The sequence below is a fragment of the Geotrypetes seraphini genome, chromosome 1, assembly GCF_902459505.1.
Source record: "Geotrypetes seraphini chromosome 1, aGeoSer1.1, whole genome shotgun sequence".
Classification (NCBI taxonomy): Eukaryota; Metazoa; Chordata; class Amphibia; order Gymnophiona; family Dermophiidae; genus Geotrypetes; species Geotrypetes seraphini.
In genome coordinates this window covers 274,190,153-274,205,289 of record NC_047084.1, presented here as the reverse complement: position 1 = coordinate 274,205,289, position 15,137 = coordinate 274,190,153, and the positions used below count along the sequence as shown (strand labels likewise).

Genomic DNA, 15,137 nt, shown 5'->3' with positions numbered 1-15,137 from the left:
TATTGAGGGGCAGCAGAATGAATACACTTGTAGGTCAGCAATAAGACCTTGAACTGTATACGATGGCAGATAGGGAGCCAGTGAAGTGACTTAAGGAGAGGGGTGACATGAGCGTAGCGAGGTTTGGTAGAAGAGTCGCACATCAGAGTTTTGCACAGATTGCAAGGGTGAGAGGCAACACTGAGTGATACCAGTTAGGAATAAGAACATAAGAAGTTGCCTCCGCTGGATCAGACCAGAGGTCCATCGCGCCCAACAGTCCGCACCCGCGGCGGCCCATCAGGTCCATGACCTGTTAGGTGGTCCCTGACTTTTCCTATAGCCCATCTCTACTTCTTTCTGTACCCCTCAATCCCCTTATCCTTCAGGAATTTATCCAAACCTTCCTTGAACCCCTGTAGCGTGCTCTGCCCTATCACAACCTCCGGGAGCGCGTTCCATGTGTCCACCACCCTCTGAGTAAAGAAGAACTTCCTAGCATTTGTTCTAAACCTATCCCCTTTCAATTTCTTCGAGTGCCCCCTTGTACTTGTAGATTGCAGTAATCTAAGTGTGAGGTTACGAGAGCTTGGACAAGGGTCCGGGTTGTGTGCTCAGAGAGGAAGTGCCAAATTTTGGTGATATTGAAGAGACAGAAGCGACAGGTCTTAGCAGCATGTTGGATATACGCAGAAAATGAGAGGTCAGAATCCAAGACGACTCCAAGGTTGCGAGCATAGGAGACTGGAACAATGACAGTATTATTTACAGAGATGAAGAAAGGAGGAGGAGGAGCAGATGGTTTAGGACAGGGGTGCCCATACTTTTTGGGCTTGCGAGCTATTTTTAAAATGACCAAGTCAAAATGATCTACCAGCAATAAAAAAAACACACAAAGCACACTGAAAGGCAGAGAAAATGTTAATTATCATTCATATTCCGGGTTTTTTTCAGAGGTCAAGGCAGATAACTATGCAATGTCACCTCAGTAACAACCACACAAAAATAGACAAATATACCCCCTCCTTTTTTACTAAACCGCGATAGCAGTTTTTAGCACAGGGAGCTGTGCTGAATGCCCCGCACTGCTCTTGACGCTCATAGGCTCCTTGCGCTAAAAACTGCTATTGCAGTTTAGTAAAGGGAGCCATAGTGCAAAATATAGACAGCAGATATAAATTCTCAAAATGGACACATTTTGATCACTAAATGGAAAATAAAATCATTTTTTCTACCTTTGTTGTCTGGTGATTTCATGAATCTCTGGTTGCACTTTCTTCTTCTGACTGTGCATCCAGTATTTCTTCCCTTCTTTCAGCCTCCTGTATGCTTCCTCTCCTCCAGACCTCATTCTCTCCCCCAACTTTTTCTTTCTTTCTCCCTGCCCCCTTCTTTCTTGCTGTCTCCCTGCCTCCCTTTCTTTCTCTCTCTCACCATGCCTCCTTTCTTTCTGTCTCCCTGCCCCCTTCTTTCTGACTCCCTGCCTGCTCCCTATCTTTCGTTCTCCCTGCCCTCCCCCATGCCACTAGGTTTGCCGCCGCCATTAGAAAACAGGTCCCCAAGCCTGCAGAAATGTTGCGCTGAACAGCAATCCGCTCCCCGACTTCAGTTCTGATGTCAGAGAGGAAGTTCCGGGCCAGCCACAAGGAGTAAGTTGTGATTTACAGTATCAAGGGCAGCAGACAGGTCAAGAAGGATAAGGATAGAGTAAAGGCCCTTAGATCTGGTCATGAACAAGTCACTACAGACCTTAGTGAGGGCAGTCTCTGTGGAGTGTTGGGGGTGAAAACCAGATTGTAGAGGATCAAGAATCTGTCGAGTTGAAAGGAAGTCAAGGCAACGACAGAATAGCACGCTTGAGTTTCGAGTGTCAAATTCAATCACATAAGGGGCCGAAATCTAAAACATAGAATACTATGTTACTATAGGCTAAGTTGTGGGCTGAATTTTTTATTAAGATACTTAGGGGTCCTTTTATTAAGGTACGCTAACCGATTTAGCGCACACTAAAGATTAGCACACACTAAATGCACACCTTTAATAAAAGGACCCCTTAGTCTAAGTAGAAGTATAGGGTTGCAACCTCTCCAACCCCATGCCGGCTCTGTGATGTAAACAAAATAAATAAAAAAGACTTTCCTCTCTCTTTTAGGTCCTAGTTCACACTTGCTGTCTAACACCAGTTCTGGCAGGATACACATTTCAAATCTGACATATTGTAATCACAAAATAGATAATAAAATTATTTTTTCTACCTTTTGTTGTCTGGTTATTATTCAAATCATGTTGGTCTCAGGCTCTGGTTGTCTTCTGATAACTCACTTGGCAGGGTCTCCTGCCCATTTGTCGTTTCCTTCTTTCTTCGTGCTAACTATCCATCTTTTCTCTGTCCTCCCCTTCCATTTCCCTTCCCACCCCGGAGGTCTGGCATCTTTCATTTTTTTGTCTCCATCCCCACAGCTACAGCATCCCCAGATCCACCATCTCTCCTTTTCTCAACTATCCTTTCATCCTGCATCTCTCCCTCCTTCCCCACCACCCCAGGGTCCACCATCTCTCCCTTTCTCTCTCCAACTACCCTCCTATCCAGTATCTCTATCCCCCACCCCATCCCTTGTGTTTAACTTCTCTCGCTTTCTGTTCCTTCCTTCCCTCCCTCCATCCCATTGTCCACCATCTCTCTTCCTCTTAGACCGATTATTTCTTCCCCTTCCCCCACACTCAGTCCGGCATTTGCACGTCTCTTTGGACCTCCCTTCCCTCCCTTCCCTCCCTCCGTGTACTTCTACACTAGGGCCTGCCGCCCACCCCCCATAGGCCTGCATGTTTTCTCCCTTCTTTACATCAGGGCCAGCCTTTCTAGCATCCTCCGGCTTCGCTTTATCACCTTCAAAGCAGCCTGCAGAGGATCGCCAGTGCTGTAGCGAACCTAGCAGGCTGCCATTGGCCTCCGCAGCATATTTTCTCTGCCGCGGTCCCACCCCACTTCTGATGGAGGTCTACGGCAGCCTGCTAGGTTCACTACAGGCAACCGGCGATCCTTTGCAGGCTGCTTTGAAGGTGAGATCGGGAAGCCAGGATGGAAGGAACAGAGGGCCAAATCTCAGGCCAAATCTAATTACCCTGCGAGCCAAATTTGGCTCGCGGGCCTGAGTTTGACACCCCTGTTGTAAACCATCTCCCTAGGGTTTGGATAGTGCAGAATAAAAAATTCTCTAGATTCTAGAGTTGAGTTACTATCTGATTAATCAGTAAGTGGAAACTTATAGCTAGGAGCATTTTCATGCAAAATCAGAGGATAACGTCCAAGATCTTTAAAATAGACTGTAATGGAAACTGAATACCATCAATACATAAGTCCTTGGTCTCTGGTTCACATCCTACTGCTCTAACCACTAGGTTACCATGTTTTAAAAAACCAAGCAAACATCAAAACACTCACACCCCAATCTTGTCTTGTGGTTAAGGTCTTAACAGAGGATGTCTATTATTGCAGTTACTATAATGCTGTAATTCAGTGGTTTCTTTTTTATTTTATGTGTGTGATTAGGATGGAAAACCTTTGGCAGGTTTGATCCAAGATCATATGGTTTCTGGTGCCAGCATGACTATTCGTGGTCGCTTTTTCACACGAGAGCAGTACATGGAGCTAGTTTATCGAGGGCTGATGGACAAAAATGGACGCGTGAAAACTCTTATGCCAGCTATTATAAAACCATATCCACTTTGGACAGGAAAACAGGTAAGTGAGAAGGTTTACTGTGTCAGTCAAACTTTGCTGTTAATTATTTACCAATTCGATGTTGTATTGCACACATGCTATATATATTTTATATTAAAAAAATCCACAATATATAACTTTTTGATGACAATCAATCATATGCATAAACATACACTTATGTGTCTTTTAGTGCTGTGTTCAGATCCACATACCTTAGTGCTCAAATGAAATCAACGTGATATCTAAAGCAGAGGCTGCCGTCTGGGACCATCATAACCACAGTTTAGTCCCACATATTGCATCGTCTATAACAGGGGTGTCCAACCTTTTGGCTTCCCTGGGCCGCATTGGCCCAAAAAAATGTTTCTGGGGCCGCGCAAATGCTGCAGCAAAACAGAGGAAGGAGCCGGCAAGACGATAAACACCTGGGGGCAGCAGAGGAAAACACTGCATCACCCTCAACCGGGGCCACACAAAATACTTCATTGGACCACAGGTTGGCCACCCCTGGTCTATAACATATAAGAACTAGATAAAAAGCTTGTACTTCTCTGGAGATGATGCTGCGTCTTTCTAATTATTTCCTCTGCTGTAGAAGTAAACAAAATCAGCTGAAAACACCATAGAATCATCAATGCACACCTGAAGATGCCTAAACCCGGTCCCTCCGGTCTAGCCAGTGTACAATACAACATCGAATTGATTTTAAATCACAGGAAAGTTTTATTGCAGTACTCCATGTAGTTTATGATTGTTAATTATTTAGCAATGTATATAAAACAATGATTAACCAAGTAGGTTTTGTAGTTAACTAAGCTCACTAATACATTAGGAGAAGCCCCGTTTTTTTGTGTAGCTGTGATGAGAATGACAAAATCTCAGTGTCCTTTCAGAACTCTCAAATTGCCTTCAATTTGGCTTCCCATCTGTTTATCCCAAAGACTTTACCCTTACCCAGCTTGTCTGTCCAAATGTCTCAACAGTGTTGCTTGCTCCCTTGGCTGGCTATTAAGATATTTCAGTGTATCCTGATGACATTGTGAACATCATATTTATTGTTTGATTGTTCTAATCATACTGACATCATATTTATTAATTTGAATATTCATTCCATGCTGCCTGTTCTGGTGGTGTACTTTTGACTTCTATCGTATTTCTATTATGATTGCTCTCTTGTGCTCTTTAATGTTTCTTGCTTATACTATGTCGTGTTACTCCTGTTTCTAGGAATCAATTTACCATCTTCACAGTTACCGTATTGATCATTTTATGCTTGTGTTTGATCATTTCACTATTGCTATGCTGTTAACAAAATTGTCAGTTTTATGTCAAGCTGTGCCTGCTGAATACCTGCTTGGGTGAATCTCTTCATAAAGGCAGTTGAGCCAGGACAGATGGAGAAAATACTTGAGTTCCTGATTACTATTCAAAAATGTATTGTAAACCACTTTGGTTAATATCTTAATGAAAAAGATGGTTAAATAAATACTACTGTTATTTCTATACCAGACATACGCAGCGCTGTACTGAGTCACCAAGAAGACAGTCCCTGCTTGAAAGAGCTTGCAATCTAAACAGATAAGACAGACAGACAGGATGTCATGGATACAATTAGGGGAACGGTACACTGTAGAACTGTAGGGAAAGCAGGGATGGATAGCTAAGCATGAGCAAAGCTGATGAGGTCTATTACTCTGTTTCTCCTTACCCTCCTGTTCCCCCAATTCATTTCCAACCCTCAAGTCACTGATGGCTTGATTGCAGTGAAAGCAGGAGCTAAGGAGAAGAGTGGTGGTATCGTGGGCTATGTCACTTTTTTGCCACAGGTGGTCACTATTTTTTGTTTTTTTTAACTCCATAGGACACCTTAGGGAAATGCGATATCCTCTAGGTTAAACTGTGTGAGTGGACTAGGGATTTAACTCACATATTCAAAATCTCAAATTCGTACCAACAATTTCAAAGTGCCTTAAAGACATATCTTTTTAAGAAATTTTTGTAAGTTAGCTATAGGATGTTTATTCATTTGTATTATTAGTCTTTGTGAACTGCATAGAACTTAATGGTATTTGCGGTATACAAGTGCGTTTTATGTTTTATGTTATGTGTGAAAAATGGGCTTTTCATTTGGGGTAGGGGGAACGAGAGAGGAGATCCTTTTATCCTGATCTCCAATTCTTCTCCATTTTCCTTTCTCCATCTCAAATTAATTTTTTCCCTTTCTCTACTATTGCATTCCTCTTAAGAAAATTATTTGGTTCCATTGATATCCCATTATTTCACATAGTTCAGAATGTGATCTTGATTCTATGTGATGAGATTTGGCAATCAAATCTTGTATAGTTTGTATGTCTTATATTAGCTATTACACTGAACAAACAGTTGAAAACAGTAGGGAATGAGATAGAAAGTTCATTGCAGGCTAGTTTTAACTTTTGCTTCCATAGGTCTAGATTATGAAGCAAACTTTATCTGTGTCAGACTCTCAGATACAGGAATTTTGAAATCTTGTTTGCAGTGTTGAGTGATCTGTCTTCATCAACCTATTTATTTTATAGTGCAGTAGTAAATATTTTGAAGTTTGAATTCTTGAGGGATGTTACTTAGGTAAGAAAGACGCATAGGCACATATGCTCCACCCTTATGTACATATAGGGGAAATACATACACATTTATATCTGCTCAAGTCTCTTATAAAATAACTTTTTTTTTTGGGGGGGGGAGTATATTTTGTAAAGCTTTTCCTGCATGTTTAACATGTGGGAAATGGTCTTTGTAACAAACTGAGGGTGTACATTTATTTTTATTTTTTATATTTTTATTTATTTAATTTTCTATACCGTTCTCCCAAGGGAGCTCAGAACGGTTTACATGAATTTATTCAGGTACTCAAGCATTGTTCCCTGTCTGTCCCTGCGGGCTCACAATCTACCTAATGTACCTGGAGCAATGGGGGGATAAGTGACTTGCCCAGGGTCACAAGGAGCAGCATGGGTTTGAAACCACAACCCCAGGGTGCTGAGGCTGTTGCGTATTAATAATAATAATAATAATAATAATAACTTTATTCTTGTATACCGCAATACCATGGAAGTTCAATGCGGTTAACAATAGAAGAGACTGTACATTTACAGCGATGATACATATTATAGTGTTGTTACATTTACAGAGATGTTACATAAATAGCAGTAATAAAAAGGCATATACTAAAGAGGAGGCTGTGCATATACAGCGATGTTACATGTTATAGCGGTGATACATTTACGGTGATGTTAAATGTGAGGCAATGATAAGGCAGGGCAATTAGATAAAACAGAGATTGAGTAAGAGAGGCCATAGTGGCTTGGGAGGGGGGCGTAGTCAGAGGGCATGGAGGCATATCGAGGTCAGGAGGGTGCAGGGAAGGAGGGAAGGCAGCGTTAGCGGAATTTGTCGAAGAGGTAGGTTTTTAGTGACTTCCTGAACAGGTGGTAGGGCGGGGAGTTGGAAATGAGGGCAGTAAGGCAATTGTTCCATTTGCCCGCTTGGAATGCTAGGGTTCTATCAATGAATCTCTTATTAAAGTTCATGTGTCAACAAGAACACACATCTATATGGACCATACAAATGTGTTCTTTTGGAAGGTGTTTGAATGGAGCTGGAGCAGAGAAACAAGGTGCTTACATGGCTTTGTAAATTATGCCCTTCCTGCATTCACACTTTGTGGATAAATTGCCTCAAAGTAGTTGTAACGTTTTGCAGGAGCATTTGTGTATTGAATATTATTCTACGAGCCTATTGTCTTTATAAATAAGCATGATTTCCAAATTTTTTTTCATAAGCATCATTGTATATGATTGCCATGAGGGCAATTCTATAACAGGGCACCTCTGTTTAAGTGCCCCAAACTTGTGCAGGGAGCGCCAATTCTATAATGACATCTGAGTGCCCAAATTTCATTATAGAATACAAGCAAAAACCCTAAATTTAGGTGCAACCATTTATGCCAGATCAATGTGGCATAAATAAGTGCACTTAAATGCATCATACAGTGCGTTTAACTTACTATAATCTTATAAATTGCATGTGTGTCTGTGTATTGAAAATTAATTGTTTTGTATTGTATTGGTTTTCTTCTGAAATAAAAGTGAAAAAAAGAGAAAAATAATAGGTTGCATGTGTAAATTGAAAACATGCTAACGTCCCTCCCTTGCTCTCTCCACATGTACACCCCATTGGAGTTAACGCGGTATAGCGCTTACATGCTACCCTACAGAATAGCAGGTAGTGCTCTGATACACCTACAGTATGTGGCACTTTTCTGTGCACAAAGCACATAACTGCATCTTGTCTTTCATGTAGTAGAATCTTGTTCTATTAATGAATCTAGGTATCTACCTTCCTTTATAGAATACTAACCTAATTGGTTATCGGTACCCCTAACATATTTAGAAACATATAAAGAAAAAAAAAATGAAGGCAGATAAAACCATTGGCCTATCTATTCTGCCCAACCATGCTATCCACTATCCCCCTCTCTCCCTTAGAGAGCTAACGTACTTGTCCCAAGCTGTCTTGAATTCAGATACACTCTTCATCTTCATCACCTCCACACATTCACCACCCTTTCCGAGAAAAAGTATTTTCTGAGGTTACTTCTGAATCTATCCCCTTTCACCTTCATCCTATGCCTCCTCATTCCAGAGCTTCCTCTCAATTGAAAGAGACTCGTCTCATGCGCATTTATGCCACGTAGGTATTTAGCCATTTCTCAAGAACAATTCAGTAGTAACAATTCAATCTCAAAAATTTTTCAACAATGTTACTCACCAGCAGTGAGCCTAACCTCTGACTTGTTCTACTTTTTGATGGCATGGAAGATATTTCAATGTCTGACTGTCTTAAGTTTTGACCTTCTAGGATTCCATTACAAGAGAAAGGGTAAAGTATTTGACGTATGTCTTTTTCTTTCCAGGTTGTCTCTACGTTGCTAATAAACGTAATCCCGGAAAATCATATCCCTTTGAATTTGTCAGGAAAAGCTAAGATTAATGGGAAAGCCTGGGTGAAAGAACCTCCTCGGGCAGTTCCTGGTTTCAATCCAGATTCTATGTGTGAATCTCAGGTGAGAACCCTGTGGAGCCATATACTGTTTTCCAAGCTATGTAGAGTCTATATTGCATCTTTGCTTGTTTGTTTGTTTGTTTAATTTTTTATGTAAGGAAGCTTTTGAGTATAATTTTTTTAATGACTTTTATTTGTTACTTAATTTTTTTTTTTTTTTTACAATTGTTTCTCTCATGTAAGCTGAGCACAATAAACAGCTAATAAGCCCACACACTAATACAACCAAAAAGAAGAAATAACCAACCTAAGAGCTATCCGCAGTTAGTCAACTGGTTCCCAGTTGAGCCAAGGAGATGTTACTGATACTGTTTCTAGGGTGCATATCTAGAGATCTCTTGGTCCCTTCACCTCCACTCTGCAGCTTCTTTCTAATAGCTGTTTCTTCCTCCTTCAGCAACAAAAATAATTATAGAAAAAATGTCAGTTAGTTTGTCAGAGAGAGCAAATCCTGGCACTTGTGATTATCTATGTGTTGAGCAGAGCCATGGCAGTCGAGGTCAACAAGGTTAAGTCTGACTTCTTGTTTGTCTTTGTTAATTCGGCACTTACCTTGTCACCCCTGCTCTTAGTTGCTCTGCAAGAGTTCCCAATAGTTCTCTGTCTGCTCCTTTTAGCAGCTTCACAGTTGCCAGCACGCTATCTTCCCTCTTAGTGTGGCATTCACTGTGGCTTAATCGCAGCACCTGGTGTAGCAATTGAGCACTGCTCCCACTGCAGGGCCTGCTGCCCCTCCTCGGGGACATGTGACTCATTTCAGTCAGCTTTGGGGCAATTGGTTCTTTGCTTTGGTCCTAGGGAAGGCACTTAAGGAATCTGGGTCACCTGCTCCTGATCTTCAGGAACCAACTTCTCTTTCTTGGTCTGTCTGCAGTACTCCAAGAGGGAATGGCAGCCATTTTGATGTCTTGGGCAGACTCCTCTCTAGTTCCTCCTGCATCTGCAACTGCTACAGAGTCCGAGTTATTCTGTTTAGATCCTTCTGAGATTCCTTCAGCCTCATAATCTTACTTTTCTCCAGAGTTTATTTTTTATTGCATCAAGCTTTTGTTGAAGAGAGGCTCTGAGGCAATATGTCTTATCTGTTCCCTTTGAGCCTTCAACTTTCTAAAAGGGTTGATTTAGATCTTTGAGGCTTAGAGGATATCGAGGCCCAGATTCTGTAACTGGCACCTTACAAAGTTAGGCACCTAAAGTAAGGCACCCATTAAAAAATTCTATTTGGCAGCGCCTAACTTAAGTTAGGTGCCTATAATATAGGCTTCCCTCTGCCAAGTTCTGCCCTTCCTCATGTCACTTCCTCTTTCCTATCGGGCTGCATGTGGCAAAGGGAAGATTTCAGGGCCAGGACTGGCAGCAAAAATGAAAAGTTGCAGGTGCCAGGGATGTGTGAAAGGTGTACTAGGAGGGACAGGGTTGAGAGATAGGAGGGCAGATGCTAAGATGCTGCAGAGGACAGGGGAGAAATGTTGGATGGGTGTAAAAAAAAAAACCAACTTTTTTTTTTTTTTTTTTTAAATATATATCTCTGGGGGAGGGAAATATGTGGAAGGGCCCATCCAAGTTAACTATGGGTCCATCCAAAATACTGGGTCTGGCTACACCACTATTGAGAGGGCTATTTTGCAATTTAATTCCTCTGTCCCACAGCTTTTGACCTTTCTTTAGTATGCCTTAAAGGGATAGCCCAAGGACTAAGTAAATATAGGATGTTACACTGTTAGCGCCCAAGAAAGGGATCGTGGATATCATTGTAGACAATACGATGAAACCTTCCGCTCAATGTACAGCGGCGGTCAAAAAAGCAAACAAGATGCTAGGAATTATTTTAAAAAGGATGGTTAACAAAACTAAAGATATTATAATGCCTCTGTATTGCTCCATTGTGCGACCTCACCTGGAGTATTATGTTCAATTCTGGTCTCCTTATCTCAAGAAAGATATAGCGGCACTATAAAAGGTTCAAAGAAGAGCGACCAAGATGATAAAGGGGATGAAACTCCTTTCGTATGAGAAATGACTAAAAAGGTTAGGACTCTTCAGCTTGGAAAAGAGAAAGCTGAGGGAGGGATATGATTGAAGTCTATAAAATCCTGAGTGGAGTAGAACGGGTATAAATGGATCGATTTTTCACTCCATCAAAAATTACAAAGACTAGGGGTCATTCAATGAAACTGCAGGGAAATATTTTTAAAACCAATAGGAGGAGATATTTTTTCACTCAGAGAATAGTTAAGCTATGGAATGTGTTGCCAGAGGTTGTGGTAAAAGCAGATAGCTTAGCTGGTTTTAAGAAAGGTTTGGACAAATTCCTGGAGGAAAAGTCCATAGTCTGTTATTAAGACATTGGGGGAAGCCTTTGCTTGCTCTGGATTGGTAGCATGGAATGTTGCTACTCTTTGGGTTTTGGCCAGGTACTAGTGACCTGGATTGGCTACCATGAGAACAGGCTACTGGACTTGATGGAACATTGGTTTGACCCAGTAAGGCTATTCTTATGTTCTTATTCTGGAACCTGGGAAAAGCCCAGTATACTCCAATGCCTGTTGTCTGACTAGAGGGAAGGCTAGGGTTGGTGGCCGGCTAGTAGATTATGAGTTTATTTGCAATATTATAATGATCACTGTTCTATTATCATTATGTTTTCAGTATTAAAAATTTTTCAATAAAGAATTTATGGGGGGGGGAAAGAAAGGGATAGCTCTGAGATCTTTGAGTGTTCAGGTGGTGGCCCTTGCTTGTTTTTGGGGAGCACTTACAAAATATCCCCTTAGCAGCCCATCCAGATATCATCCATTCTTTGAGGGGAGGTACTCATCTTTATCCTCCCTTTCATTCTACTTTTCAGAAATGGAATCTAAATTTGGTCCTGAAATCTCTTCAGTGATCTCTATTTTAGCCCCTTAAAAAAGGCTGTGATGAAAGATCTGACCTTCAAAACATTGTCAGGTAGCTATAGCTTCAGCCAGGAGGATTTCTGAAATTTAAGCCTTCTCCAGCAGGGATCTTTCCTTTGTTATACAGAAGTGGAGTCTCAATTTGAGCTGTTCCTTAATTTCTTCCAAAAGTTTTATTTCCATTTCACTTGTGATCTCCCTATCTTTCATAAGGAAGACATGGGGACTCTATTCTCATCCTTAAGACTTTTATATGTTACGAGAGCATTGATCAGATAATTGGAGGTCATCAATTACTTTCATAGGTTGGATAGACATTTTTTTCCTGTTTAGTAAATCAAGGAAGGAAGAGGCAGCTTCTAAACTTAAAATTGCTTGCTGTTAAAAGAAAATAGCTGTGGGTTAGCTTTTGGAGACTCATCAGCCTCCTTTATTTTTGAAGGCTTATTCCATGAGAGATGCGGCAGCTTCTTAGGTTGAATTAATTTCAGTTCTGCCATCTGATGTTTGCAAGGCAACCACTTAATACTACTCCCTTTATACTTTCTCTAAGTATTACACAGTTGACATAGCAATCAGATAAGATGCAACATTTGGGGCTTCAGTCATCAGGGTGGTGGCTGCTGGTTCCTTTCTTGAGGACTGCTTTTATCCTCACATTCTGGAATAGATTGGAGGATACTAAGAAAGGAGGAATTAGAACTTACCTGATTTCTTTCCTTTGTTCTTCTAGATCATTCAAGAAACTCACCCCTTCTTTTTCTAATACAGTCTTTCTTTTTGGCTCTGAATTCTCTGTTCATAGGTTCTAACTTTGTTCTGTTGGTTCTATTTTGTAATTTGCTTAAGAAGGACAGACATTGTTCTCTGTTACATAATTCCACTGCTTTGTTATTGAAATATTGACTTGGAGCCACAGGTTTTTTAGGATATAGAATTGTGCTGTGCTCTATATCTCTACTTGCTGTTGTTAGACATAATCTTCAACTGCGTGAACGGTATGGAGGACTACAAGAAAGAAAATTATTAGTTAAGCCTTAATTTCTTCTTTTCTTTGTCCTTGTTTTTTGCTTTGAATTTTGCAGTCAATATAACAGGAAAATAATTTATGCATCTGAATGTTACTCACATTACAGTACTACTGAAAAGGTGTGAACTAAATCTAACTAACAATCCCCATTTTTACAAAGCCGCTCTGACGTCCATAGGGAATTAAACAGGAAACAGAGGGTTGGAGTAAAGGGACATTACTCAGACTGGCAATGGATCACGAGCGGAGTTCCACAGGGATCGGTGCTGGGACCGCTCCTATTCAATATATTCATTAACGACCTGGAAGCAGGAACAAAATGCGAGGTTATTAAATTTGCAGATGACACCAAACTATATCGCAAGGTCAATAACATGGAGGACTGCGAAGATCTCCAAAAAGATCTGACAACACTGGAAAAATGGGCCAAAAAGTGGCAAATGAGTTTCAACATAGGGAAATGCAAGGTCATGCATATAGGGAAAAAAACCCCGATGTTCACTTACAAAATGGGGGGATCAGCGCTAGGGGTGAGCGACCTTGAAAGAGACCTGGGAGTGATGGTAGACACAACATTGAAGGCGTCGGCGCAGTGTGCCACGGCCTCAAGGAAAGCAAACAGAATGTTGGGTATCATTAAGAAGGGTATCACGACCAGGACAAAGGAAGTCATCCTGCCACTGTATCATGCTATGGTGCGCCCGCACCTGGAGTACTGTGTTCAGTTCTGGTCGCCGTACCTCAAGAAGGACATGGAGGTACTTGAGAGGGTCCAGAGAAGAGCAACTAAGCTAATAAAGGGCATGGAGGACCTCTCATATACTGACAGACTGAAAAAGCTAGGGCTTTTCTCCCTGAAAAAGCGGAGACTTAGAGGAGACATGATAGAAACCTTCAAGATCATGAAGGGCATAGAAAAAATAGACAGGGACAGATTTTTCAAATTAAGGGGATCAATAAGTACAAGGGGGCACTCAGAGAAATTGAAAGGGGAGAGGTTTAGAACAAACGCCAGGAAGTTCTTTTTCACACAGAGGGTGGTGGATACATGGAACGTGCTACCAGAGGATGTGATAAACAGGAGCACGCTACAGGGGTTCAAAGAAGCTTTGGATAGGTACTTGGAAGACAAAGGGATTGAGGGGTACAGATAAGAGTAAAGGTAGATTATAGGGATGGGATTAGAGGTAAATTACAAAATTAATCAGGGACCACTGTTCAGGCACTAGGCCTGATGGGCCGCCGCGGGAGCGGACCGCTGAGCAAGGTGGACCTCTGGTCTGACTCAGCGGGGGCAACTTCTTATGACATTGGAGTGTTTCCTGCGCAGCTTTGTAAAATAATCCCTATAATTGTTATTTTCAGTATTAGTATTAATTATCAATAATAATAATAATTTTGTGCACAATCCCACTTTATTCCGGGACCAGTGGGTTATTTCCATCTATCCACCAGGACTTTGTAGGAAGCCTCAGACTTCAGAGACCCCTCTCCCCTCTTATCTCATCACTTTCTCTGTAATCTCAGTCTTTCTTTCTACAAGCCAGGCTATAGGAGCTTGTCTTTTCTGCTCATGATTTATTTTGTGTAATTTCAGTCTTTGCATTCGTGGTTTTCACCCTCGTGTTGCAGAGGTTCCCTGCAGGGACAGCTTCGACTGCAGAAGATCGCAGACCTTTGGGAAAAGTCTGCTTCTGGAGGGTTCCCTACTTGTCAGTAAGCCCTTTGGACAGCCTGCACATCAGATTGGGGCTCAGGGACCATTCTCTTGAGAGCTAGCTTACCCCAGGTTTGTCCACTAGTGGGTCGAACGCAGGCTGCATGGTTCTGTGGAGGCATGCCCGGGATCAGAGCCAGACTGCATTCCTCCACCAGGCATGCTGCGCAGCGTGTCTGAGGGTGGCGGAGGTGACCAGCTGTGAACATCAGGCCGGTGGGGCAGTCAGAAGATTCAAAGTTCAGCTTTCCAGCAAGTTGAGGCAGAGGATCTCCCTGTGAGCTGTTTCAGCTCTATCTGCAGGGCAGGATCTCATGGATTCATGCCTCATTTGTGGTGGATGGCTGTCGGATGCGCAGCAGTATTACACACGCGCTGCAGCCCTCGAGGGGTGAGAAGCTTGCCCAGATTCGGTGCCTTTGACCTCCGTGGAGAGTATTCTAGCATCTTCTGTTCCGAATCCCAGGAAATTGGCGTCAGGGGGCCCTGGGGAGTGTGCAGGCAATGCTAAGGCAAAACACAAGTACGTCTCGGGGGATAAACTTGGTAAATCCTCCAAATATTCCTCAACTGGAGCGCAGAGGTCAGCTCCCACTGTGGAGGATGGGTTTTCCCCGGATTTTGTCGATATGCTTTATCAAACATAATTAGGGGGGGGGAACCCAAACCAAGTGTCTGTCTGTCCCCCTT

The 15,137-nt window shown here is 42.0% G+C and overlaps 1 protein-coding gene across 2 annotated transcripts in view; it reads left to right on the top strand.

The window, feature by feature from the left end:
• POLR1A (RNA polymerase I subunit A) overlaps nt 1–15,137 on the top strand; it is a 232,973-nt gene that overhangs the window by 74,773 nt on the left and 143,063 nt on the right. For both annotated transcript variants that reach the window (XM_033951847.1, XM_033951837.1), the window contains exons 14-15: nt 3,530–3,721; nt 8,655–8,804. In XM_033951847.1, the coding sequence (XP_033807738.1) occupies nt 3,530–3,721; nt 8,655–8,804 (342 nt within the window). The remainder of the gene's footprint in view (nt 1–3,529; nt 3,722–8,654; nt 8,805–15,137) is intronic.